The sequence below is a fragment of the Panthera onca genome, chromosome C1 (assembly GCF_046562875.1).
Source record: "Panthera onca isolate mPanOnc1 chromosome C1, mPanOnc1 haplotype 2, whole genome shotgun sequence".
NCBI lineage: Eukaryota > Metazoa > Chordata > Mammalia > Carnivora > Felidae > Panthera > Panthera onca.
The window spans coordinates 186,204,365-186,231,332 of NC_138346.1; the positions used below are offsets into that span (position 1 = coordinate 186,204,365).

Here is a 26,968-nt window from a genome sequence, read left to right on the forward strand (position 1 = left end):
AAGAGGAGCAACACAAAGACCAGAATTATGCAACAGCATGGTTCATTTGGCACAAAAGGCTTTCCATGACCTAGCCTCTGTCTAATGATGTCAGACACAGTGCTTATTGTGGGATTGACATTATTTTGTGTGCTTTACATAGATTAACTTATTTACTCTTCAAAACAACGCTGTGAAGTAGTAATTATCCTCATCTTACAAAATAAAACTGAGATGAAGAGAATTTATGAAGCTTGCCTTAGTTCACACAACTAATGCGGGTTAGGGTTAGAATTCAAATCCAGCCATCTGATTCAAGGGTCTATGAGCTTAAACCAGGCTCCCTTCCAGGAACTGAGGACACTCAGAGTTTTAAATGTCAGGCCACTGGTCATCTCACCTAGACGTGGTAGAACCAGAACTCAAAATCTGGTCTTTTGACTCGAAAGGTCCCATGCTCTTTTCATAATAACATCAGATGTGATAGGAGTTATACAGTACCACATTGAAGTTAAATTCCATTCTGAGGCAGTGGTTGCTGAAATTGAAATTACCATATCTTTAAATTGTGGATGTTGTTCAGGAGGCTTCACTTTGTGCCTTGGGTGTACCGGGTGTAACTGCTGCAGTTTAAATAATGATGAGGACCCAGGACTGATCATAATTACAGGGGAGGGTGCAGCATTATTTGCCAATTTGGTTTCAGATTTTTTTTTTCTGAACATTGCATTTCAAACTGGTACTTAAAAAGTTTTATCATTTGTTGTAAATCAAGGAGTACTTTTATTTTAAACCAGTAAGGATTTATGACCTTTTACCGTGCACCTTTTCTGTGGTAGCTGCTGTAAAGAGATTCTTTTGAAGGTCAAACAGGTTTGTTTATTACCTTGAGTTTAGAAAAAGGAATTAATCTGATTTGTTTCTACTATTGGGCTCTGCAAATCTAGGTTCAGATACATCCCTACATTTGTGTTTACAGTAATATCTTTCACAGTTGGGGATAATGTGAAGAGAGCAGATGGCTGAATTATTGGAGGAATCTTAAGTCATCTCATACTTTTCAGAAACCTAGTATGCTTGTATTTATGCAGTTAATTCTAGTCAGAAGTTTCCAGATTTTTTCAAGAAATTAGAACTCATATCAGAAGCCCACTTGGTAAACTCTTACTCCTCCAAAAGTCCCCTCAAATATTACCTTCCTGTAAAACTCCCTGTCTTTTCTAGGAATACTTAGGTATTACCTTCACCAAATGCCTACTGCATCTTTGATATATTCCTGCCACGACACTAATGATAGTATATTGTAATTTACTGAATTTATCTTCTCCACTTAATTGTGAGCACCTCAAGGGAAAGGGCCAGGTTTCTTTAATTCATATCTCTCCTTCAGCCCATCTGCCCTGGCTGGAGCTGAGAGTTTATATTGGTGAGTCAGAAAATGTGATAAAGGTGATGTTTATACTGTAGCTAAGGAGATTTTCTTATTGTGGTTATTGGAGTTGGAAGTGACACATTTGACATAAGTGATTATCAGTAACCTAAATAGAAATAGGGTTAGTACTATGTATGCTTTGAATTTGTTACTTTTTTTTCCCCTGTTAATTGTTTTTCTCTGTGATAGCTGTTTGTGAAAATGGAATTTCAAGCAGTAGTGATGGCAGCTGGAGGGGGATCTCGGATGACAGACCTGACTTCCAGCATTCCCAAACCTCTGCTTCCAGTTGGGAACAAACCTTTAATTTGGTACCCACTGAACCTGCTTGAGCGTGTTGGATTTGAAGGTGAGCTATGGCAATGAGATGTACTCATAAAACCTTGGGGATGTTTGATCCCAATGATTTGTCGGCTTTATGAGAGTGAGAGAGGATGAATGAGAGAAGACCAGGACTCAGCATTGGCTGGAGACTGGCCTCTTTTAATTAAGAACATAGAAGTACTCTATTGCTATGTAAAAAAGGTTGAGAAGATAGTGCTATTACTGTTTTAGAGCTGCTCTCCACAATGATCCAAGATTACTCCTATAAGGGTATCAGAAAGAGCACAGAGGGATTCCAAGTCAGTACCTCATAGTCAGTACTTACTATGAATCTATATGTATCAGGTGATATATTAATATATTAAGGGGTACAGAATTGGAAAGGTAACTTAGGCCCTGATTTCTAGAACCTTAAAGTCTAGTGGGGTGATACAAATATAAAGAGAGGGGACAAGACTACAGATCCTACAGACATTAAAAAGATAAGTGAATATTATGAACAACTTTATGGTAATTAATATATTTGACAACTGAGATGCACATTTTATTTTTTATTAAAAAAAGTTTTTTTTTAATATTTCATTTATTTTTGAGAGAGAGCACAAGCATGGGAAGCTCAGAGAGAGAGGAGGAGGACAGAGGATCTGTAGCAAGCTCTGTGCTGACAGCAGTGAGCCCGATGTGGGGCTTGAACTAATGAACCATGAGATCATGACCTGAGCCAGAGTCGGATGCTCATCCGACTGAGCCACCCAGGTCCCCCTAAACGCTCATTTTAGAAATATTGCTTTGGAATCTCTATAAAGAATGGATTTGAATGACTCAAGGCTACAAGCAGGGAGATGAGTTGGGAAATTGATACAGAAGTCCACACCAGTAATAAAGAGGGCCTGAACTAAAGAAGTAGCACTAAGGATGGAGAAGAAGGAACATTTGACAAAGTTGATGATTAATGGAGAGGGAGAGTGGAAAAAGAGAGAAGAGTTCCCTCTACTTTTTGCTTGGGTGAGTAGGTGACTAGATGGTGATACCAGTAACTAGGAAAGGTAATATGAGTCAACGAATAGGTTTGAATGAATATAATGAGTTCAGCTTTGGCCACAATGAGTTTGAGATGTCCTATAGTTAGATATAGCAAATCTGAGTACCAGATGGAAGTAGTGTCAGATCCTGGGGCACAGTCTTGTATTCTGGTGTTCATTCCACCATGAGAATTGCCTTCCTGAGACAAACCTGTGAACATTTCTATGCAGTAGTCTTTATGACACTGATGTTAAGAGATATGTTTTAGAGGCTCCTGGGTGACTCAGTCAGTTAAGCGTCTGACTTCAGCTTAGGTCTTGATCTCATGGTTCACTAGTTGGAGCCCCACATCAGGCTCTGTGCTGACAGCTCAGAGCCTGGAGCCTGCTTCAGATTCTGTCTCCTCTCTCTGCCCCTCCCCCACTCACACTCTGTCTCTCTCTCTCTCTCTCTCTCTCAAAAATAAACATTAAAAAATTTTTTTTAAGAAATATGTTTTAGGTGGCGCCTGGATGGCTCAATAGTTTGAGTGCCTGACTCTTGATTTCAGCTCAGGTCGTGATCCCAGGGTCATGGGATTGAGCCCCACATTGGGCTCCACACTGAGCATGGAGCCTGCTTGAGATTCTTTCTCCCTCTCCTTCTCTCTGTCCCTCCCTCTCTCTGCCACTCTCCCCCACTTGTGTTCTCTCTCCCTAAAATTAAAAACAAACCAAAAAAAGAGATCTGTTTTAGAAAAGATTTTTTTTCTTCTTTCTTTTCTTTCTTTTTTTTTTTTTTTAAAGAGAGAGCGTGCGCAAGCATGGGAGAGGGGTAGAGGGAGGGAGAGAGAGATTTGAGGAGTGCCTCCTAAACACAGGATTCTGGAGTTAAAATTTTTTTTTTATTTTACATTTATTTATTTTTGAGAGAGAGAGAGACAGAGAACAAGTGGGGGAGGGTGAACAGAGAGAGAAGGAGACCCAGAATCTGAAGCAGGCTTCAGGCTCTGAGCTGTCAGCACAGAGCCCAATGCGGGGCTTGAACTCAAAAACTGTGAGATCATGACCTGAGCCCAAGTTGGACGCCTAACCAACTGAGCCACCTAGGCGTCCCAAGATTCTGGAGTTTGATAGCAAAATCTTTATTCACTTTGTTCATATTGATCGCGAGTTTAGAGAAGTTAATGTGGCCCTGCTTAGCATTTTCTTTCTCTCCACAAGAGTCTTAGTCCAGTTATAGACTGTCCCACATATGCAGTTATTCCCTTCACTCTATCCACTCTACCTAAAATGTCCTCTCCAAAATGGTACCATCTCTTTGAAATTCTAAACAGCATCAATCATCCTGTCCTCTGTGGTTCCATCTCACTGTGTTTTTCTGTCTCAGTACTACCCAAGGCCTGTTTTATGCTATAATTAGTGGCCTGGGAGACTGATATCTCTGAGAGCAGGTACTATATCTCATTCATCTTTGTAATATCAGCATTTACATACAGTGTGTACTAAAAAAATGTTTGTTGGACTTGAATTTATTTTGACCTATCTCAAAGGCCATCCCTTCCAGAAAGCCTTCCTTAGTCATTTCTATGTATAATTTCTCCATCTTAAGTTTCTTAAGAATAGGAACCATGTTGAGTTCCATTTCTGACTTCTCAGTGCCTGTTTTTCCTTTTCATATTAAAAGTGTTTGTATTTATTGGATGAATGAGATAGTGACTAAAAGAAAGCAAAGTGGGGAATGGAAGAAGAGAGAAGGAAGGAAGGGAAGTTAAATGATTTGGAAAAGAAAGAAAGAAAGAGGAAGAAAGAAGAGAAAAATATGATTACAGTGAAAGGGAGACATAATTGTTACCTAGAACACTATCACAGAACAAGTGGAAATTGTTTCACTTTAGAGACACTAAAATCTGATCTTCAAACATCAGCAACACATGTTATGTTGTAGTGAATTACATTACCCTACCAAAAATCCCAAAGATAACAAAACCCCAAGTTTCCTGTCATTGGTTAACAGCTATACGGATAAGATGAAGACCTCTGTTTTATGGAAATTGCTTCTTAGTAGGGTTCATTGTGATCCTCAATGAAACACTTATGGCTGCTTGGTGGGAAGTGGTGATAGCTCCTTTGTAGTGAATGAAAATTTTAAAATGTAATCCTGTTTGTGTATGATTCGATGAATGCTCTTCTGAGTTCTTTACATCAAGAAGTGGCATGTAATATACTAAAGTGTGGGCTCGAATCATCAGAACTGAGTTTTATCTTGAGTCCATTGCTTACTAGTTGTGTGACCCTGAACAAAGTCACTTAATATCTTTTAGTCGAGGTTTCCTCATTTGTAAAATGAGTTTTTGTAAGAATTGAGAGAATGCATGTAAAATACATTGAAAAGACTCAATAATATTAGCTATTATTATTGCAGTTAGAAACAGGGGCTCTTAGGTGGCTCAGTCAGTTAAGTATCCATCTGGCTCTTGATTTCGGCTCAGGTCATGATCTTGCAGTTTTGTGAGTTTGAGCCCTGCATCAGCCTCTGCACTGACAACACAGAGACTGCTTGTGATTCTCCCTCTCTCTCTGCCCCTCCCCTGCTCACACTCTCTGTCTCTTTCAAAATAAATAAACTTAAAAAAATAACAATAAATAAATCTAGAAAGAGACCAAATCTAATTGAAATAGTGAAACCACTGTCTAAATGAAAGCGAGTTTTTGTGTCTTTCCTTCTTTTTTTGTTTTGTGCTGTAGAAGTCATTGTCATTACAACCAGGGATGTCCAAAAGGCTCTATCCGCAGAATTCAAGATGAAAATGAAGCTAGATGTTGTATGTATTACTGATGAAGCTGACAAGGGAACTGCAGATTCTCTGCGCCAAATATATCCAAAACTTAAGGTGAGAAGCTATTTCTTAATTTTTATTGTTTACTGAAGATAAATATCATTGATGTTTTCACAGTGCATTACAGCTTACAGTGCTTTTTTGAAAATATATTTTTGCATCACATATTTTGTTGCCCCATGTACTCTTCAACTGCTTTTGATTATTTTTTTAAAGTTTATGTATTTATTTATTTATGTAAGTAATCTCTGTACCTAATGTGGGGCTTAAACGCCATATCAGAAGTCACGTGCTCCTCTGACCGAGCCAGCCAGGCACCCCTATTTTGATTATTAATGAAGATTTAGGTGTGCTCGCTTCGGCAGCACATATGTTAATGAAGATTTAGGTGTTTAGTTGTCACAGGCACTGGTTTCCAATATTTTTGAGTAATTGTACATCCCTAAGAAAGAGGTGTACTTCAAATGTGCTTTAAAAGATTCCATTTAAATGAAGTTCATGAACAAGTGAATTTAATCTATAGTGATAAAAATGAAAGCGACAGTTGACTTTGCAGATGACAGGTTGACTGGAAAGAAATATAAAGGAACTTTCAAAAATTCCAGACCCCCACCCCTGCAACATGTTAATATTTGACCTTTTGGTCTGCTTTGATTAGATACTAACAAGGGCTTATGGATATGAGGACATAGTCTCCCTGGTGGCCTGTGGCCTATGACCTGAGAAATATCCACTGTAAATTATTTTGAAATTGATGTCCTTTGGGAAAAATTCAATCTGTATGATAATGTTGGCATCTTGTTTGAATTGGGGAGCAGACTCTCTGGGTATTTCTCATGACTACAAACAGATTAATAGTTTCAACCTACCTATGCACTAAAGAACAAAAAATTAATGTAGAAATGTACTAGGCCTTTCCCGCCATCCCACCTTTATTGGGAAATAATTTACATACAGTAAAATACACAGATACTAAGTATACAGTTCAATAAATTTTGACAGATATATACACCCTGATTACCATTACCCAAATCTAGAACATTTCCATTACCTCTAAAAGTTCCTTTTTACTTCTTTTTAGTAAGCTACCCTCAACCTTCCAGCCCCCTACCCCCCTTGAGTTAACTCACATGTTAACTTTGTTCATGAACTAGGTATAAATGGAATCAAACCATTTTAGTCTGGTTTCTTTAGTTTAATGTAATATTTTTCAGACTCTTATTGCAAGTATAACTGTGTGTGTGTGTGTGTGTGTGTGTGTGTGTGTGTGTGTGTGTGTGTATTCCATTGAATAAGTATACCACTGTTTACTTATTTACCTGTTGATGGCCATTTGGATTGTTTCTAATTTGGGGATGTCATGAGTAAAGCTGTTAGGAACATTGTTCTGCAAGTCTTTTGTGAAAATATTCTAGGTTGTAGGGTTTACTTTACTAGAAACTACCAAATAATTTTCCAAGTGGTTATACCATTTTATACTTCCATCAACAATGTGTAAGGGTTGCATTTGCTGCACGTCTTCATTGACACTTGGTATCGTCTTTTACATTTCATCCATTCTAGTGGCTAACTATGGAGTAGTTACTCATTGTGGTTTTTAAAAAAATTTTTTTAATGTTTATTTATTTTTGAGAGAGAGAGTGAGACAGAGTGTGAGCAGGGGAGGGCCAGAGAGAGGGAGACACAGAATCCGAAGCAGGCTCCAGGCTCTGAGCTGTCAGCACAGAGCCCAATGCGGGGCTCGAACTACAAACTGTGAGAACATGACCTGAGCTGAAGTCGGATGCCCAACCTACTGAGCCACCCAGGTGCCCCACTCATTGTGGTTTTAATTTGCATTTCTCTGATTGTAATGATGCTAACCACCTTTTCTTCTTTAATTTTTTTTAAAAGTTCATTTTTATTTATTTTGGGTGGGAAGAGAGAGAGAAAGAGAGGGAGAGAGAGAACATGTGGGGGAGCGGCAAAGAGAGAGGGAGAGCCAGAGAATCCCAAGCAGGCTTTCTGCTGGCAGCACAGAACCCAACTTGGGGCTAGAACCCACAAAACCATGAGATCATGACCTGAGCCAAAATCAAGAGTTGGATGCTTAACTGACTAAGCCATCCAGGGACCCCACTAACCACCATTTTAAGCATTTGCCTGTTTTTAAATTGAGTTGTTTACCTTTTAGTTATTGATTACAGAAATTGTATTTTACATCTAGAATAATAAATTCTAGATGTAAGTCTTTTGTCAGATATGTGTTGTGAATATCTTCTAGTGTGGCTTGCCTTTTTACTTTATTTATTTATTTTTAAGTATTTATTTATTTTGAGAGAGAGAGAGAGTGTGCGCACATGAGCAGGGGAGGGGCAGAGAGAGAGTGGGAGAGAGAGAATCCCAGGCAGGCTCCACGCTGCCAGCAAAGAGCCCCAGGCAGGGCTCAATCTCACAAATCATGAGATCATGACCTGAGCTGAAATCAAAAGTCGGATACCTAACCGACTGAGCCACCCAGGCACCCCTGCCTTTTTTCTTTCTTAATGGTGTCTCTTCATGACCATAAGTTTTCAATGTTGCTGAAATTCAGATTACTCATTTTTTTTCTTTTGTGGTTAATACAGTTTTTGTGCCCTTTCTAAGAAATCTTTGCCTATCCCAAGCTTGTGAAGATATTCTCTTATGTTTACTTCTAAAATATGGTTGGATATCTACTGCATCTTGATTTGATTTTGTATGTAGTGTGATATAAGGATAAAGGTTTTTTTTCTATATGGATATTTGTTCCAGCACCATTTGTTAAAAAGACTTTACTTTCCCCATGGAATCGCACTGGTGCCTTCACTGAAAATCAACGGACTGTATGTGGCCAATTTCTGTTTTCTCTATTTTGTTTCATTGTCTTTACTTCAATACCACATTGAATAATGTCTTCGTTATTTTTTTTATGTTTATTTTTGAGAGAGAGAGAGAGACAGACAGACAGACAAACAGGGTGAGTGGGGGAGGGGCAGAGAGAGAGAGGAAGACACAGAATCTGAAGCAGGCTCCAGACTCTGAGCTGTCAGCCCAAAGCCCCACGTGGAGCTCAAACTCAGGAACCGCAAGATCATGACCCGAGCAGAAGTCAGCTGCTCAACCGACTGAGCTACCCAGGCACCCTGTCTTCATTATTTTAGATTTATAGTACGAATTGAACTGAATCTATAGATCAGTTTGGGGAGAATTGATATTTTAATATTGATTCTTCTAATCTTGAACATCTGTTTATTTAGATTTCCTTTAATTCCTCTCAATAGTGTTTTATAATTTTCAGTGTAGAAGCTTTGAACATCTTTTGGTAAATTTTTTCCTAGGTAAATGTTTTTAATGATTTCTTTTAATGTTTATTTATTTGAGAGAGAGCACACACGTGAGCGAGAAGGGAAAGGATGGAGAGAGAGGGAGACAGAGGATCCAAAATGGGCTCTGTGCTGACAGCAGCAAGCCCAACATGGGGCTCAAATCCACAAACTGTGAGATAATGACCTGAGCCGAAGTTGGACGCTTAACCAACTGAGCCACCCAGGCGACCCTTAATGATGTTATTATAACTGGTGCTTTTTACTCTATTATCAATTGTTTATTGCATAAAATCATGTTTTCTATATTGACTTTGTTAAATTATAGATTCTTTAGGATTTTCTATATACATCATCATGTTGATTGTAAATAAAAACAGTATTACCTCTTCTTTTTTCATCTTTATGGTTTTTTGTTGTTTTTTTTTTTTTTTGAACTGTCTTATTGCCCTAGCCAGGATCTCCAGTGCAATATGTAATAGGCATTTTCCATTCACTTGTGGCCTCTCTTTCTGTTTTTCTATGCTTCCATCCAAGTAGGTTTTGGTGTTTCTGACTGGGGTGGAGTTTTCCAATTCCGTTCTGTTGGGTGTGTTACTTTCTGGAGTGCAGCTGCTTCTTTCCTTAGGGAGAATATGGGGAATTTCACTAGGAAAATGAAATGATAATTCTTTTCTTTTGCAGGAACAGATGCCAAGTTTACCAAGAATCTTAGGGTGTTTAGTGGACTAGCCAGGGGCTCTTTCAGCTACTGTTTAAAAGTTTAGGATAGAGGTACAATCTCTCTTTGCTCCCTAAGTCTAAATCTTAGGAATATTTTTACCCTTACCTGGAACTGGAGATCCTAGAAGTCTCATGTGAGACCTGTATAACTCTTAGAGGCTTGAGAAGTGGTAATGCCAACTATAAATAGAAGAGGGCATGTGGAGGCGAGTATAGTAACTGCTGATAGAATACTTTACTCTCAAGTTACTGCTCCTTCCTATGGTTTTGATCATTTGATCCTTATTTTAGGGCTCCCCCTTGAACATAACATAAGAGTCCTCATTAATTCACTCTGCACAATCTCATTTCTTTTCTTCCTTTATCCCTTTGTTTCTACATCACTTACATGACACCTTTTACGTATAATCCTACCTCTGTGCCTTCTTCTCAAGCTGTGACTTTGGCTAGCAAGTCTCTGTTGTCTTTGCTATCTCTACTTGGTTTCTCCTTTACCTATGGCTCCTGAAATCCTGACTTCACATCAACTTGCATTCCAACCTAGAGCAGAGGCAGCAAAGCTAACCTGTGGAGAAACATAGTAGACTCCTAAATAGCCATTAAGATCAAAGTAAGACCTGAGCTAAGCCAAAATTTAGAACTGTCTGGTTGGAATCAACACGATCTTGTAGGAAAGGCAATAGAAATACATATAAACAGTTGAAGAAAGTGAAATAGTCTGAGAAGGCAGTTTGTTGGTGTTCACTAAGAGATGGCAAGTACCTCTCTAAAATAGGAAGTTGTACCCCCAGGCTGTGCCATGGTTTAAAAGCATTGCCCTATTGAACCAATTTATTTCTCTTACCCTGTGCCTACAAAGCAGCTTCCTAAACATTTGAGGACTCTTGGTCTGTTTTAAGTAAGATTTTAGGTAAGATAATATTCCCCTTGAGATTTGGGAGTTTATTAGCTTTTAGTTCTTTTATCTTTACCTATTTCCTCCAGATTGAGTTCCCCAAATATTACTGTGAGGTTATCCCACATGGCTTTTCTCAGACCACAATAGTATGTTAGCTTTATCTGACTTTTTTGTTTAAATTTAATTTATAATTTTTTTCATTTACATTGCATTTGCTAAATATATTTTATATGTGGAAACTTCCATCACGTCTGCATATTAGATATTGAAGCTGAACATCATATTTGCTGTGTGTTTTTTCAACTAACAGACATATATTTCATTTGGCTTTATTCTTCTGGCACTGTTTTCTACTTCATTTTGCCTTATCTTATGCCACAATTTTTGCTGACTTACTGGCTTCTCACTTTTTATTTCATCTGCCCACCCTCTTTCTCTGACTTACCAAGAGAGATTATTGGTTCATTCATTCTCCCACGCCGTGGGTGAGTGGGCTCCATTCTTATAGTTGGTGTTGATGACATGAAAATTCATAGATTTAAAAAAAATTTTTTTTAATGTTTATTTATTATTGAGAGACAGAGAGACACAGAGCATGAGCAGGGGAGGGGTAGAGAGAGGGGGAGACAACAGAATCCAAAGCAGGCTTCAGGCTCTGAGCTGTCAGCACAGAGCCCAACGCGGGGCTCGAGCTCACAAACTGTGAGATCATGACCTGAGCTGAAGTTGATCGCCTAACCAACTGAGCCACCCAGGCACCCCCTGAAAATTCTTAGATTTTAAATCTTCTTCACAATAATGTTTCATATTTGTTGATGGATGATTCAGTCTTATCTATGTCTGAACTCATTCAGTTAGCAAATATTTATTGAGAGTCAACTAATACTAATGATTATAATTGCTTAATTTATTAAATACCAATTATGGACCATAGTTTAAAAAATTTTTTATTAGGGAAAACTTCAAATATGTACAAAAATAGAACATTGCCAATGTATCTATTACATGGTTACATTGTCAAAAGTTATTAACCCATGGCAAATCTCATTTCATCTATATCCCCACCTATCTTGCTCCCTCTCATGTTCTTTTAAAACAAATCTCAGACATCATATAATTTCATCTCTAAGCATTTCAGAATATACTACTAAGATGAGATCATTTTTTGAGAGCTCTTTAAAAAATGAAAAAACTGGGGAGCCTGAGTGGCTCAGTCAGCTAAGTGTCCAACTTTGACTCAAGTCATGATCTCGTGGTTCATGAGTTCGAGCCCTGCATCGGGCTCTCTGCTGCCAGCGCAGAACCCTCTTCAGATTCTCTGTCCCCCTTTTTCTCTGCCCCTCTCCAGCTTGCATGCTTTCTCTCTCTCAAAAATAAACATTTAAAAATAAAGTAAAATAAGAATAAAACTATAATGCCATTATAATGCCTAAAAAAACAAACTGATAATTCTTTAGTATCGTCAAATATCCAATCAGTGTATGAGTTTCTAGTTGCCTTATAAATATAACTTTAAAATATTTTTTAGTGTGTTTATTTAAATCAGGAGGCAGATAAGGCCTGTACATTACAATTGGTTGAAATGTCTCTTTTAATATATAAATTTTACCTCTATCTCTTTTTTCCCATTAATTTATTTGCTGGAGAAATTGGATCTTTTTCTTGTATATTTTCCCTCCCACAGTCTGCATTTTGTTGATTGCAACCATGTGGTGTTGTTTAATAAGTATCTCTCTATATATATTGGTGTTGGTATTGGTAGTTGGACCTAGAGGCTCCATTAAACTCAGGTTTTGAATTTTGGGGCAAGACTTTCATAGGTGGTGTTGTGTTCTTCTATCTGGAGGCACATATTTGCTGATTCTCTCTCTCTCTTTCTCTCTCTTTTAAGTAGGCTCCACGCCTAACATGGGGCTCAAATTCACAACCTTGAGATCAAGTTGCATGGTCTACCTACTAAGCTATCCATGCAGCCCAGATTGTCTCTCTTTTTGTGTTGTGGTAGCGGTTAATGATCACTGCCACCAGGCCGTAGTCCTTGTCTCTCCAGGCATTTGGCTATCTGAGGCTTATTTCTAGTAGATTCCTTAAGAAGTCTTCATGATATCAATGCTTAGCAGATTATCTGCAGCCTTTATATTTCAAAGCTAATTTATATGGATATGAAATCCTTGACTCACATTTTTTTTCTTAAATATCTTAAATTCTCTCATGGATTATGTTATATAATGTTGCTGTTCAAAAAAGTACAGGTGAAAAATCTTTCTTTCCCTTATGAGTGAGTTGGTCTTTTTGTCTGGATTTCCAAAAGCGTTTTTATTTATCTAATTTTTTAAAGATTTTATTTATGTATTTGTTTATGTTTATTTATTTTTTGAGAGAGAGAGCAAGCTGGGGAGGGGCAGAAAGAGAAGGAGAGAGAGAGTATCCCAAGCAGGCTCTGCACTGAGAGTGCAGAGTTCAATGCAGGGCTCACACTCATGAACCATGAGATCATGACCTGAGCCAAAGTCAGATGCTTAACTGACTAAGCCACCCAGGCACCCCATTAAAGATTTTATTTCCCTTCATTTTATTTTTTTAAAGTTCATTTACTTATTTCGAGAGAGACGGAGACAGCACCAGTTGGGGAGGGGCAGAGAGAGAGAGAGAGGGAGAGAGAGTATCCCAAGCAGGTTCTGCACTGTCAGTCTAGAGCCTAACATGGGGCTCAGACTCATGAACTGTGAGATCATGACCTGAGCTGAAGTCAGATGCTTAACTGACTGAGCCACCCAGGCTCCCCAAGTGTATTTTTTTTTTTCAAAAAAAATTTTTTTAACATTTATTTATTTTTGAGACAGAGAGAGAACATGAACAGGGGAGGGTCAGAGAAAGAGGGAGACACAGAATCTGAAACAGGCTCCAGGCTCCAAGCTGTCAGCACAGAGCCCGACGTGGGGCTTGAACCCACAGACCGCGAGATCATGACCTGAGCCGAAGTCGGACGCTTAACTGACTGAGCCACCCAGGCACCCCTCCCCAAGTGTATTTTTAAGATGGAAGCAGCTTGAACATTTTTATGAGAGAGCAGAAGGGCCAGTGGAGAGGTATAGAAGAAAGATAAATGATGAATGAGGTCCCCAAGGAGACAAGAAGGAATGAAGGAGCAGCTTTGGGCAAGAGGAAGACTATATCTTCCACTGAAATGAGAAGATAGGAAGAAAGGGAAACTCAAAAGCAGATCAAGAAGGAGAGATAGGAATTTAAAAAACTCACTCCTGAGGCCTCTGTATTCTTGATGAAGTAGGAGGTGCATTTGTCTGTTGAGAATGTGGAGAGAGAAACGTGATGGGATTGGGACCTGTGAGTAGTGAAGCTTTAGAATTGTCGCTGGAAAATGGGAGAGAGCTGACTATGGACACTGAGAAGGAGACCTGAGCAGCATCAGGAGTATAGCTGGGGTTGAAGAATATAAATTATAATTACCACAATTAGTACAGTCGTGGTAAATTTTTTTTCTTGTTTTTCTGTCTTTTACCACTGCTCAGGTGTCTAGGTATAGAGGAGAAGACATGTTTGGATTGATCGGGGTTATGGGGAAGGTCAATATTTGTATCCACTGGAGAGGGAAAAATTGAGGCTAGGCAGAATAAGATTTGGCTAAGGACTTGATGGACAAAGGCCTTCCTTCTCTTCTTTCTGGCATGAGCTTAGCAAAAACTTTCCTTGCAGAGGCAGTCTCTCCAAATTGGAACTGAGTCCTTGTTAAGAGTTTTTATCCATTCCTCTTCTTGGGACAGTTAGTTTGCTTTCTTTTCTTGCATCATGTATAGTACTACAACGTCCATCCTTGCACCAGTTTCTTTGTGCTCTTGTTTTGAAGATAGACACCTAGGAGTGATGTGCGGATCATAAGGTATGTGCATTTCCAGCTTTACTAGATACTGGCAAATATGAATGCAGTCATATTAGTCTATATTCCCACCGGTAGTATGAATTAGAGTTCTGATTTCTGCCTGTCCTTATTAACAATTGGTATTCTGAAACTTAAATTTTCATTAATATGATGGGTGTGAAATGGTACCTCATTCTTGGTTTAATTTGCGTTTCCTTGATTATTTGTGAAATTGAGGCTTTGGGGGAGATTTTTTTTTGCTAGGTATATTGGTCGTTTTCCTTTTCATTGAATTTCTCATATCCTTTGCCCATTTTGTGTTTGGGTTATACCTCATTCTTTCTTTCTTTCTTTCTTTCTTTCTTTCTTTCTTTCTTTCTTAAATGTCTATTTATTTATTTTTGAGAGAGAGAGCACAAACAGGGAAGGGGTAGAGAGAGAGGGAGATAGAATCCCAAACAGACTCCGTGCTGTCAACATAGAGGCCCATGCTGGGCTCAAACCCACCAATGACCTGAGCCAAAATCAAGAGTCGGATGCTCAACCAACTGAGCCTCCCAGGCATCCCATCTTTTTCTTACTTATACATATACTCTGTATATTCTGTATACTAATCCTTTAGTTATATGGTTACAAGTTTTCCCCCAGTCTGGAGCGCCTGCGTGGCTCAGTTGGTTAAGCTTTATGCCACTGACTTATCAAAGTAAACAGGTTATTTGTCATGTAGAATCTCTGACATCTGTCGTGTGTCTGGTTGCTCTCTACTGATGTCACTTAACTTGTTTTTCTTTCCCAGTATTTTCTTATAAATTGTAATTTGGATCTAAATGTTAGCTAGGTTCAATTTCAACTTTTTTTGTAATAATGTTTCATATGTGTACTTCTTATTGCATTGTATCCAGCTCTGAAATCAGACATTTAAAAAAGTCCTGATTTTCTTATGTACAGCTTTTTACATGTCAATCATACCTCAACAAAGAGGTTTAAAAAAAAAAAAAGCCCTGGTTTCTTTTTGTGGAGAATGATGTTTAGATACTGCAGTCTGAGATCTAGGAGAAATAGAAGATTTTAAATTTTAATGTAATTGATTTTTCATTCTTTTCCTTTATGGTTTGTGATTTCTGTCACAATTTAGAAATTCTTCCCTTTATGAGCTTTTTATATGTATATATAAAGTTCATTTATTTACTTATTTTTGAGAGAGAGAGAGCACAAGCAGGTGAGGGACAGAGAGATGAAACAAAATACCAAGCAGGCTTCATGCCAACAGCGCAGAACCCAGCGCGGGGCTTAAACTCAAAAACCATATGATCAAAAGTCAGATGCTTAACCACTGAGCCACCCAGGTGGCTTCCCTTCTGAGGTCTTAAAGATACTTTGCTTAAATTTTTAGTTTTGCTTTTCATAGTTTAGGCTCAAATTCACTTAGAATCTCTCCACTTATTTCAGGCTTTTAAAATATATCTCAGTAAAGTTTTATAATTTTCATCATAAAAATCTTATTTATCTTTTGTCAAATTTATTCCTAAATTGTGTTTTCAAGTCCTCTCTTTAGTATGTACTTTGTAGATGTACATAATGTATACAACTTAAACAGTTCTGTAAAACTTTGAGTGAAGGATAAAGGTCTCCTGCACTATCCTTCCTCATTCATGATTTTTTTTTTCTAGAATGTTGCCTCATTCATTTCTTTTTTCAGCAAAAATGCGCATTCATGATTTTGCTCTTCAGAAGCAACTACTTTCAGCTCTTTTTCCTTCTGGTAATGTCCTCAGTATTTTTAAGTAACATATTTATACTACTATTTTTTTAGTTTTAGTTCTAGATGATCGATTGAATTTCTACTGTGAAAGATAAGGATGTGGTTCATTTACCAGCCCATCTGCCCTTCCGTGTATACATATACAAACTTCCCCTTTCTTAATCTCCCAAATACAGGTATGTCATAATTTTTTATTAAATCAATCATGAGGGTTTATTTAGAGCTTAACCATGCAGTATACTAGTATTATACTTCCTTTTTTAAAAATCAATTTTATTATGATTTATATATGATATAAATATGCCCATTTTTTTTTAATTTTTTTTTTTTTTTAACGTTTATTTATTTTTGAGACAGAGAGAGACAGAGCATGAATGGGGGAGGGTCAGAGAGAGGGAGACACAGAATTGAAACAGGCTCCGGGCTCTGAGCTGTCAGCACAGGGGCCCGATGCGGGGCTCGAACTCACGGACCGCGAGATCGTGACCTGAGCCGAAGTCGGCGCTCAACCGACTGAGCCACCCAGGCGCCCCTAAATATGCCTATTTTAAATGTACAGTTCTATAATTTTTCTAAATCAGATTTATTGAGGTATAAATTATAGAGAGTAAAAAATTCACCCTTTTCAGTGTACTGAGTTTTGACAAATGTATTATTGTTGTATAACTACTGCCTGGATCAAGATAAATGGTTCTGTCATCCCTTACAAGTTTTTACTTTTTCTATATGCAATGTTTTGTTTTCTTAGAGTTACCAATTGCCACACTTTCAAAGTTGCTTGGTTTTCTGTGTTTCCATCATTAATTCATCCTCAGACTTTTTTTTTTTTTTCATCCTCAGACTTCTAAAAGGAACATAAATGTATCAGTATATTTAAACATACCAGTTTTTTGTTTTGTTTTTGTTTTTGTTTCCTTTGAGACAACCCTCTTAGGAGCCATCCATTCTCTCTTCAAATCTCTACTGTTTGCTCTCTAGGCCTGCTGCAGAGCTGTCATCCTGGGACTTTTCACCATCATTCTAGGAATTCCCTTCTCTCTCCTGGGCTGGATACCCTGGTTCCTAGGTCCCATGTTTCCTCTTTGGTTTACTCCCTCATTTCAAAGGAACTCAACCTTTATTGGCTTCTTAAAGAGAGAGCATGGAAGGTAAATATTTTGAGAACTTGAATGTTTGAAAATGTTTTATTCCATTCCTTACTCTTGAATGATACCTTACTTTTGTATAGATTTCTAGGTTAGAGATAATAGACCTTCAGAATTTTTTGTCCCAAGCCCAAGCAGAGACAGACAGGTTTCCTTGATAACTCTCTATGCTGTAGGTAGACTCCGCGCCCCCCCCCCCCACCCCAAAGTTTACCCTTCCACTGAGTTTTCATTTATGCAGGGTCTCCATTCAAACTCCCTACTTCATACCAGCATCCAGCCACATCTTTTGGCCCAATGCAGCCCTTAAAAACCCTAGTTAAGGCAGCCAGGGTTCCTGCTCAGTTTTCACTTCCTTCTTCAGTTCTCACACTTGGTATTTTCCCTTTCTTTCTTGTAAGTTTGAATACACCTGGAATAATTTTTTGTTGAGTCTTCTCCAAAATTTTTAGGTGTTTGTAACACAATTTTGGGGTTCTTAGCCCACAGTTTTCTAATACCAGAAGCCTCCATGCTAAACACTTAATGTGCATTATTTCATTTAATCCTCCAGCTACTTCTGAGGTGGAAAGAAAGACTATGCATTAAGTACTTTAGTCTCAGTAAATGCATTAAGTAATCAGGGATTAATAGGATGATGTCTGCTAGGTATGGTCAAGTGGCACATGCCTCAGTGGATATTGAATTGTTATTTGAGTGCAGTAGTGAAGTGGATTAGGGACATAGTAAAGAAGAGTGAGAAGAGTACTGTGTGCCCTCTGTAAGACTATCAACAAACACTGCTTGGATCTACTTATTGAAGAAAGACCACTTCTTGAATGTCACTTTTTAATTGAGTTTTGTAAGAAAAGTAGGAATTTGTGCTAGTGGGGTGATACATAGGGATAGATATTCTTAGTGTGAAGGGGATAGAATAACTCCAAGAAAAGCATAAAAATGTTGGTAGATCCTCTACTTTAACAGTTGAAGGAGTATTACAAAGCTGAGATTATGAGGGAATATTTTAGTTTCATGTTGTATGATCTGATGGCCTCACTCAGTGTAAACATACACCTTTAAAACTTTACCTAGGTCTACATATCTTTGAAATCTACTAAAAAAGAAAACATATAAATTAAATAACCTAAGTGGTAGTCTTTTTTTCTTTCTGTGTGGCATCCTGAAGTATATACATTTAAGGTTTAATTTGATCTTTTTTTTAGAAATTGGACAACTTGGAAGGGAGGAGAATAGAAGGGCAGATGAAAAGTGAAATGGAGAAGCAGTAGAGACCTGCTTTGCAGTAACAGCTGATTATTCACACAAGATGTCTGTAACCAGTTAAACCCTTTTGAGGCTACTTAAATTTGCTAAAGCTTTATAAATGAGTACATTTGAAAAATTAATTTACTTCAGAACTTTAGTTTCTGTTCTTATAGATGACCCTAAAGTAGAGAGTTAATTTATTAGCTGATTATGAGGGCGTAAATTTTATTTTCTTTGGAGTTACCCAGAATGTTTGCTCTGAAGATCGCAAGGGAGATCTTTCAGGTATACTCTGGATTTCTAATCCCCACAGCCACCTTGAAAGGTAGATTTCTACGGATATCTAATCCCCATACCCACCTTGAAAGGTAGTTGGTATTCTATTTTGCAGTTGAGAAAACTGATACTCAGAGAGCTTAAATAATCTCCCCCAGATCCCACATCTGGTTAGGTGCTGAGCCAGACTAGAACCCAACCCTGGGTTTTGAGATACTGTACGTTTGTGCATCTCAAATATCCATGCTTTTTTCACTCCTGTTGCCTCCAAGAGACAAGCATCAGCAGTCCTTATTTTTTTTTTTTTAACGATTATTTATTTTTGAGACAGAGAGAGACAGAGCATGAACGGAGGAGGGTCAGAGAGAGAGGGAGACACAGAATCTGAAACAGGCTCCAGGCTCTGAGCTGTCAGCACAGAGCCCGACGCGGGGCTCGAACTCACGGACCGCGAGATCATGACCTGAGCCGAAGTCGGCCGCTTAACCGACTGAGCCACCCAGGCGCCCCTCAGCAGTCCTTATAATCTACTCTAACTCTAGACCCTTGGCTTCAGAATAAATTATTAGGTAAGTGTTTTGAGAACAGGTTAGTGAGGTATCTTTAGGAGACCTCAGCAAACTACATCTGTAATAGAGTTCTATAGCCTGTGTTTAAAACACTTAACCTTATATTGCAGGTCTCATGGCTTCTCTTAATTTATAGATTGCAGAGTTGATAATTTTCTATTTAATCTAGACAAGAATCTTTCTTTAGCCTAAGGCAAGCCTCATTTGCCCTCTGCCTCAGTTTCACAACCTAGAAAATAAGGATAATGATACCAACACACTAGTTAGAGGTTTAGTTATGTAAATTCTTTGATGTAGAAAAAGGACTATTGTTACATGTCTTATGAAACAGCTGACATGTTACAACAAAGAACAAACTATGCCAATGAAATCCCCATCCTAGGGACAGCTTATTAGAAAGATTGAGCATATGTGCTATTTTTAGATGTTCAAAAACTAAGTACAAGTTGTTTTCAGTTGAGTGTTTGATGTCTTTATCGAATTACAAATCTCTGTCATTCTTTTCTGGAACCTTTCATTTTGCCCAAGGATTTGTTTTTGGCAGATTTCTATCTGCTTGAAAAGAATGAGTACAGTTTGGTTAAGGGAAAATCTGAGAACTTGGTCCCAACTTGCTTGAAGTCTTTAAGTGGCAACTTTCCTTCTTGACTGCTTTGGTGGGCTGGGGTTGCATAGGAAGGCCTCAGGATATCCCCAGTGATGCCTTCTTTGAGCCCACTGGTGGAATAATGAAAAGCCCAGGAGCTATGGTGGAAGTAAGTTAAACAAGGACATTTTAAACCTTTTTTTTTCTGTCCCTAGGAAATCTCAGTGGAGCTTTTCTCTTGACTGTACTAACCTAGTGTATATATTCACAAGCTTCATGGAATGAACTAAGGACAGAAACATGATAGCTAGGAATTAGGATAGAACACCTAGGCTATCATTACATACTTTCTTTATCTTTGGGTGGTAAGGAGCCATATAGCTTACAACTCTTGGTATGACCACCTATCCTGCTCTGAATCATAAGGTAACAAAGACTATAGCCTGACTGGTGGAATGGGCTAGTACCATTTGTGGGAAGTCAGTAAGCATTCTGTCCTCATGACCAGGAGTTCATTTGAAGTAGCCTATAGCTATCCATCCTTTTTTCAGCTTTTTTTTTTTTTTTTTAATGTTTTTAAATTTATTTTTGAGACAGAGAGAGACAGAGCGTGAAGAGGGGCAGAGAGAGAAGGAGACACAGAATCCGAAGCAGGCTCTAGGCTCTGAGCTGTCAGCACAGATTTCAGCTCTTAATTTAAGCATTGTCTGCTTCAACAAGCCTTTGTTGGCTTTCTAATACTGGATTATGTTTCATTTTTCTGTACTTGCACAGAGAATTAAAATTACCTGTCATATTGTCATCTCCCTGCACTAGACTATGGGACAAGAACTGTTTCTGGGCCTGTCACAGAGAGGATGCTCAATATGTATTTATTGAATGAATGACAGATGGAGGCAAGCTCTATGTAAACATTTGGAACATGTTCCTTACTCCTTTGATATAGGCATAGATGTTTATATGAGCCTAAAGATGAGTTTTAGTGATTGCAGATCAGAGGGATCATGGCATTGACTGTTTGGTGTTCATTTTATTTGCATCTGTAAATTTCCATCAAGCCTTAAGTTTGCTGACATGGCTGGTCCTCTACCCCAAGTAGGTTATTCCAGAGGGAGGAATTGTCTTGTCTTGTTTTGTCTTGTCTTGTCTTATCAAAGAAATATAGTGACATAGTGAAAAGAACATAGGCTTTCACAAATATAGGTAGATCTCGATTCTAATTCTAGTGCCACCATTTATTAGCATATGCTCTTCAATGAGGTTACTATCCCTTCTAAGCTTGCATTTAATTCATCTATAAAATAGTCATATTTTTCATTTATTCACAAATATGTATTGAACACATGCTATATACCAAGCACTATTCTGGATGCTGGAAATACAGTGATAAACCAGATAAACAAGATCCCTGTCCTCATAGAGCTATTCTATAAGGAGAAATATATAATTAGAAAACAAATAATTTCTGGTGATAAAAATGCTAAGAAGAAAAATAAAGCAGGATAAGGGGATAAAGAGTGGCAGTGGAGGGGCGCCTGGGTGGCTCAGTCGGTTGAGCATCCGACTTCAGCCAGGTCACGATCTCGCGGTCCGTGAGTTCGAGCCCCGCATCAGGCTCTGGGCTGATGGCTCGGAGCCTGGAGCCTGCTTCCGATTCTGTGTCTCCCTCTCTCTCTGCCCCTCCCCCGTTCATGCTCTGTCTCTCTCTGTCTCAAAAATAAACATTAAATAAAAAATTAAAAAAAAAAAAAAAAAAAAAAAGAGTGGCAGTGGAAAGAGAGAGCTCTTTCAGACAGGAGATAGCATTTGAGAAGAAACCCTAATGATATGGGTAGTAAGCCTTAAGGAAGATCTTTCCTTGCAGAGAGAATAGCAAGTGCACATGCCCTGAGTTAGGAATAAATTTAACCTGTTTCAGAAGCAGTAAGAAGACCAATATGACTAGAGCACAGTAATTAAGTAGTAGAATGGTAGTATGGAAGGCCTGAGAGTTATGTGAGGACCAGATCATAAAGGATCTTCTAGATCATAGTAAGAATTTAAAGTTTATATTTTGTTCTATGTTGGGAAACCTTTGGTGGGTTTTGAGTGACATCATCTGATTTATGCTTTTAAAAGATCTCTACAGCTGCTGTATGGAAAGTAAAACTATAATGCAACAGGAATGAATCGGGCAGATCAGTTAGGAGATAGTTGCAATAGTCCAGATGGAAGATAATGCTAAGATGAGAACAGTAGTGGTAGAAGTAGTTGCATTTAAAACATTTTTTAATTATTTTTTTAATGTTTATTTATTTTTGAGAGAGAGACAGAGCATGAACAAGGGAGGAGCAGAGAGAGGGAGAAACAGAATTCGAAGCAGCTCCAGGCTCCCAGCTGTCAGCATAGAGCCTGATGCGGGGCTTGAACTCACGAATCATGAGATCATGACCTGAGCTGAAGTTGGATGCTTAACCGACTGAGCCACCCAGACACCCTCATTCAAGACACATTTTGAAGGTAGAGTTAACAGGACTTTTTATGGATTGGATATATAGAATGAAGAAAAGAGAGAAATGAAACAATAGCTTCTGGATTTTTTACTTGAACAACTGGAGTGATAGTGATAGTAGTGTGGGAGACTGGAGGAAAAACAAGTTGGCAGTCAAGATAATTTTTGGATGTTGGGCACTTGGGTGGCTCAGTCGGTTAAGTGTCCACTCTTGACTTCAGCTCGAGTCATGATGTCACAGTTCGTGGGTTTGAGCCCTGTGTTGGCTCTGCGCTGAGAGTGTGGGATTTTCTCCCTCCTTTCTCTCTGCCCCTTCCCTGTTCATGCTCTCTGTCTCACACACGCACGCTCTCAATAAATAAATTAAAAAAAATTTTTTTAAAGATAATTTTTGGATGTTAATTTGTAACACTGAGTATTAGATGTCTATGTAGAGATATCAAGTAGGCAGTTTTACAATTCAGAATCTCAAAGGAGAGGTCAGGGCTGGACATATAAATCTGGGGATCATCAACAAAGTGAAATCATCTGGGGACTGTGTGTAGCAAAAGAAGAGAAGAGGGCTAAAGGCTGAGCCTGGTATTTAGAGACCAAGAACCAGAGGAAGAGGAAACAAAGGTGATTAGGAAGGTACAGCCACTGAAGTAAAAAGAAAGATCAGGAAGTTAAGGTATCATGGAAGCTGTGTGAGGAAAGTGAATCAAAGAGAGAGTGATCAGTTGTGCCAGATATTGCTATGGAAAGTTGAGTAAGATGAGAACCAAGAATTTATCATTGGATTTGGCAACATGGATTCATTGATGACTTAAACTCTTGCTGGAATAGTAGGGACAAAAACCAGATTAGACAGAAGAGGTGAGGGATTAAGAAATGGGATATGTTAGGGCACCTGGCTGGCTCAGTCAATGGAACATGTGACTCTTGAATGTGGGAGTGTGAGTTCCAGCCCCACATTGGGTGTAGACATTACTTTAAAAATAAACAAAAAAGAAAATGGGAGATGGTAAGACAGCTGTTTTGTTTTTTTTTTTACGTTTATTTATTTTTGATTATTAACTGATTCTGTTCATGAATTTCTTAGACTGGCTCTCTAATTTTCTTATCTTTCATATTTTCAATACGTTTATCTTTTTTCCTCAAGTTTTATATATGGATGGGGCATGTCAACTGTGAGCTTCACTTTATAGGGTGATATGGTGATAGGGTTGGGCTCTTTTTTTGGTGGATCTCTTATATCTCTATTTTCAGGGTTTTTTCTCTTGGATTACTCAGATTCCCTGGAGAAAACTGTTATCCTGCCTGAAAAGTAAAGACCTGGCTGCTGGCATTCCAGGAAATGAGTTGGGGTCAGGGCTAGGGAGGATGTCTCAGAATCCTGTATGCATTTTTTTTTTTTTAATGTTTATTTTTGAGAGAGAGAGAGACAGAGTGCGAGCAGGGGAGGGGCAGAGAGAGAGGGAGACACAGAATCCGAAGCAGGCTCCAGGCTCTGAGCTGTCAGCACAGGGCCTGATTCGGGGCTCAAACTCATGAACCATGAAATCATGACCTGAGCCGAAATCGGATGCTTGACCAACTGAGCCATCCAGGCACCCCTGTATGCATTCTTTTTTAAGTCCCCTTTTTTTCAGTAAGATGCATCCTCTGTTCCTATCCCAACTGTGATTGTGCTTTCCCAGTCTAGGTATCTTCTATTTTACTCTCTTCAGCCCTCTGCCAGTGTGACACATGTGCAGTAGCTGGATTGCACTGAGTGGAAAAGAGATCTTTCAACCAGCATTCTTTATTTTAATTCCTCCCTCCCCTGCTTTTTATCCATATCAGTTCCTCAGCCTTTTGGAGAATCTGGTGTAAGTTGAGTTTGTTCTCAGTTTTCCTATGATTAACATGGTCATTTTTTTTTTTATTTTATTTTTTTACATTTATTTATTTTTGATAGAGACAGAGCGCAAGTGGGGGAGGGGCAGAGAGAGAAGGAGACACAGAATCTGAAGCAGGCTCCAGGCTCCGAGCTGTCAGCACAGAGCCCAACGTGGGGCTTGAACTCACAAACCGTGAGATCATGACCTGAGCCAAAGTCGGATGCTTAACTGACTGAGCCACCCAGGTGCCCAACATGGTCATTTTTTTAATGTTGTCTCCTTTCCCATTCTTCTTACGTTTGTGGGTTTAGGACCATTTTAAAAATCCTTTGTTATTTCAGTGATGTTTTGAGAAGGGCGAATACAGTTGTATGCCTTCAATCTGCTATCTTAAAACTTCTATAATAACTAAGGAGAAAGGGTGACAGGGAGTTCCGTAGCTGACTGCAACAAGGAGGAGTAGATGATTTCATCTGTTGTCATGCATTTCAAATGAGTATAGGTCATGGAGTGAGAGAAATGGCCTGAACATGATTGAGTGAAGAGTTCACCTTCTTCACCTTCTGGACTCTTTGATTGGAAGACAGTGTGAAGAACAGAGAAAATGTCCTGAGCAGTTTCTTTGATGCTGTTAAAATTTAGAAACTTAGAATTAGAAAATATTTACAGGGGCAGCTGGGTGGCTCAGTCAGTTAAGCATCTCACTTCAGCTCAGGTCATGATCTCACGGTTTGTGATTTCAAGCCCCGTGTCTTACTCTCTGCTGACAGCTCAGAGCCTAAAGCCTGCTTCGGATTCTAGGTCTCCCTCTCTCTCTGCCCCTCCCCCACTCATTCTCTGTCTCCCTCTTTCTCAAAATAAGTAGACATTAAAAAAAAGTAAAGAAAAAAATATTTATAAAGGGGGCACCTAGGTGGCTCAGTCAGTTAAGTGTCCAACTGCAGCTCAGGTCATGATCTTGCAGTTTGTGAGTTCGAGCCCCATGTCAGGCTTTGTTTTGGCAGCTCAGAGCCTGGAGCCTGCTTTGGATTCTGTGTCTCCCTCTCTCTCTCTGCCTCTCCCTTGCTCGTGCTCTATCTCTCTCTCTCAAAAATAAATAAACGTTTTTTAAAAAAGAAAAAAATATTTATAAAGAAATATATTCTCGGGGCACCTGGGTGTTTTAGTCGGTTGAGCATCTATCTGACTCTTGATTTCAGCTCAAGTCATGATCTCACTGTTTGTGAGTTCGAACCCTACATCAGTCTCTGCACTAACAGTGTGGAGCCTGCTTGGGATTCTCCCCCTCCCTCCCTCCCTTTCTCTCTTTCTCCCCCTACCCTGTCTACACTCTCTCTCTCAAAATAAATAAATAAACATTAAAAAAACCAAAAAGGCATGTGGGGGCACCTGGATGGCTCAGTCGGTTAAGTGTCCAACTCTTGATTTTGGCTCTGGTAGTGATCTCACGGTCCTTGAGTTCGAGCCCCACATCGGGCTCTGCGCTGACAGAGCTTCGGATTCTTTCTCTCCCTCTCTCTCTCTCTGCCCCTCCCCTGCTCATGCTCTGTTTCTCTCTCAAAAGAAATGAATAAAAATTTAAAAAAATATTTTTTAAAAGGCATATGGATAGTAATTATTCTCTTCTAAAAAAAAAAAAAGAATAGCTTGACCCTTGTAATCATACAATTTTATGCCATAAGGGACTTCAGAGATGGTACAGCCCTCTCATCTAATAGATCAAGAAACTGAGACCCATAGAGGGAGTGGCCCATTCAAAGTCACATGTGAAATTAATAAGAAAAGAAAACCTGCCTAATGTTAAGAGTTGCTTTTTGAGAATGCTTTTAGTTTCTTTTTTTTTTTTAAATGTTAGTTGTCTTTTTCTCATATTATGATAAACTTCCCTTTATCACAGTCCCTAACTACCCTCTGTGACCCTCTCCCAAGCTTTCTGGCTTCCAAGTAAACCGGACAATATTTCTACATATTTTATACTTCAGGACAAAATTAAAATTCGAGTTACAGATAGAAAATATGTAATGTAATTGTTTTGTTTTCAATTTTTTTTTTTAACATTTATTTATTTATGAGAGACAGAGAGAGACAGAGCATGAGCAGGAGAGGGGCAGAGAGAAAGGGAGACACAGAATCCAAAGCAGACTCCAGGCTCTGAGCTGTCAGCACAGAGCCTGACGGGCTCGAACTCATGGACTGCGAGATTATGACCTGAGCCAAAGTCAGAGGCTTAACCAACTGAGCCACCCAGGAGCCCTTAGAAAAAATGTAATGTAATTGTTAAGAGCATGTTTCATAGTCTTGAAATGGGGCAATTATATTTTTATTCTGTGGACTATTTGTGTCTAACTGAAGAAAAAGAATTGAATTATTTAAAATAAATTCAGAGTAACAAATTCTTTCAAAGTGAAGGTTTGATTTGAGAGAACAAAAAAGCCATGTAATGTCCACACATTTGGCGATTAAGATTAAATTGCAGATACTTAAAATGCAGATACCAACAATTTCTGCATTTTCATAAACAACCTCTATGTCTTAAATGTTACAAACTGAGTGACAATAAATAAATATTTTGCCTCAAAAAAATTCTGGAAGAGAAGTGATTAGCATTTAACTCATTTAATAATGTCAGAAATTA

The 26,968-nt window shown here is 38.7% G+C and overlaps 1 protein-coding gene across 4 annotated transcripts in view; it reads left to right on the forward strand.

Annotated features, from left to right (window-relative positions):
* Positions 1-26,968, forward strand: part of EIF2B3 (eukaryotic translation initiation factor 2B subunit gamma) — a 122,510-nt gene that overhangs the window by 1,178 nt on the left and 94,364 nt on the right. For 3 of the 4 annotated variants that reach the window (XM_060623297.2, XM_060623298.2, XM_060623299.2), the window contains exons 2-3: positions 1,601-1,760; positions 5,485-5,630. In XM_060623297.2, coding sequence (XP_060479280.2) covers positions 1,613-1,760; positions 5,485-5,630 — 294 coding nt within the window. In that variant the 5' untranslated portion in view covers positions 1,601-1,612. Of the gene's footprint in view, positions 1-1,600; positions 1,761-5,484; positions 5,631-16,210; positions 16,336-17,137; positions 17,308-26,968 lie in introns of those variants that run through there. The other variant, XM_060623300.2, reaches the window with a different exon arrangement.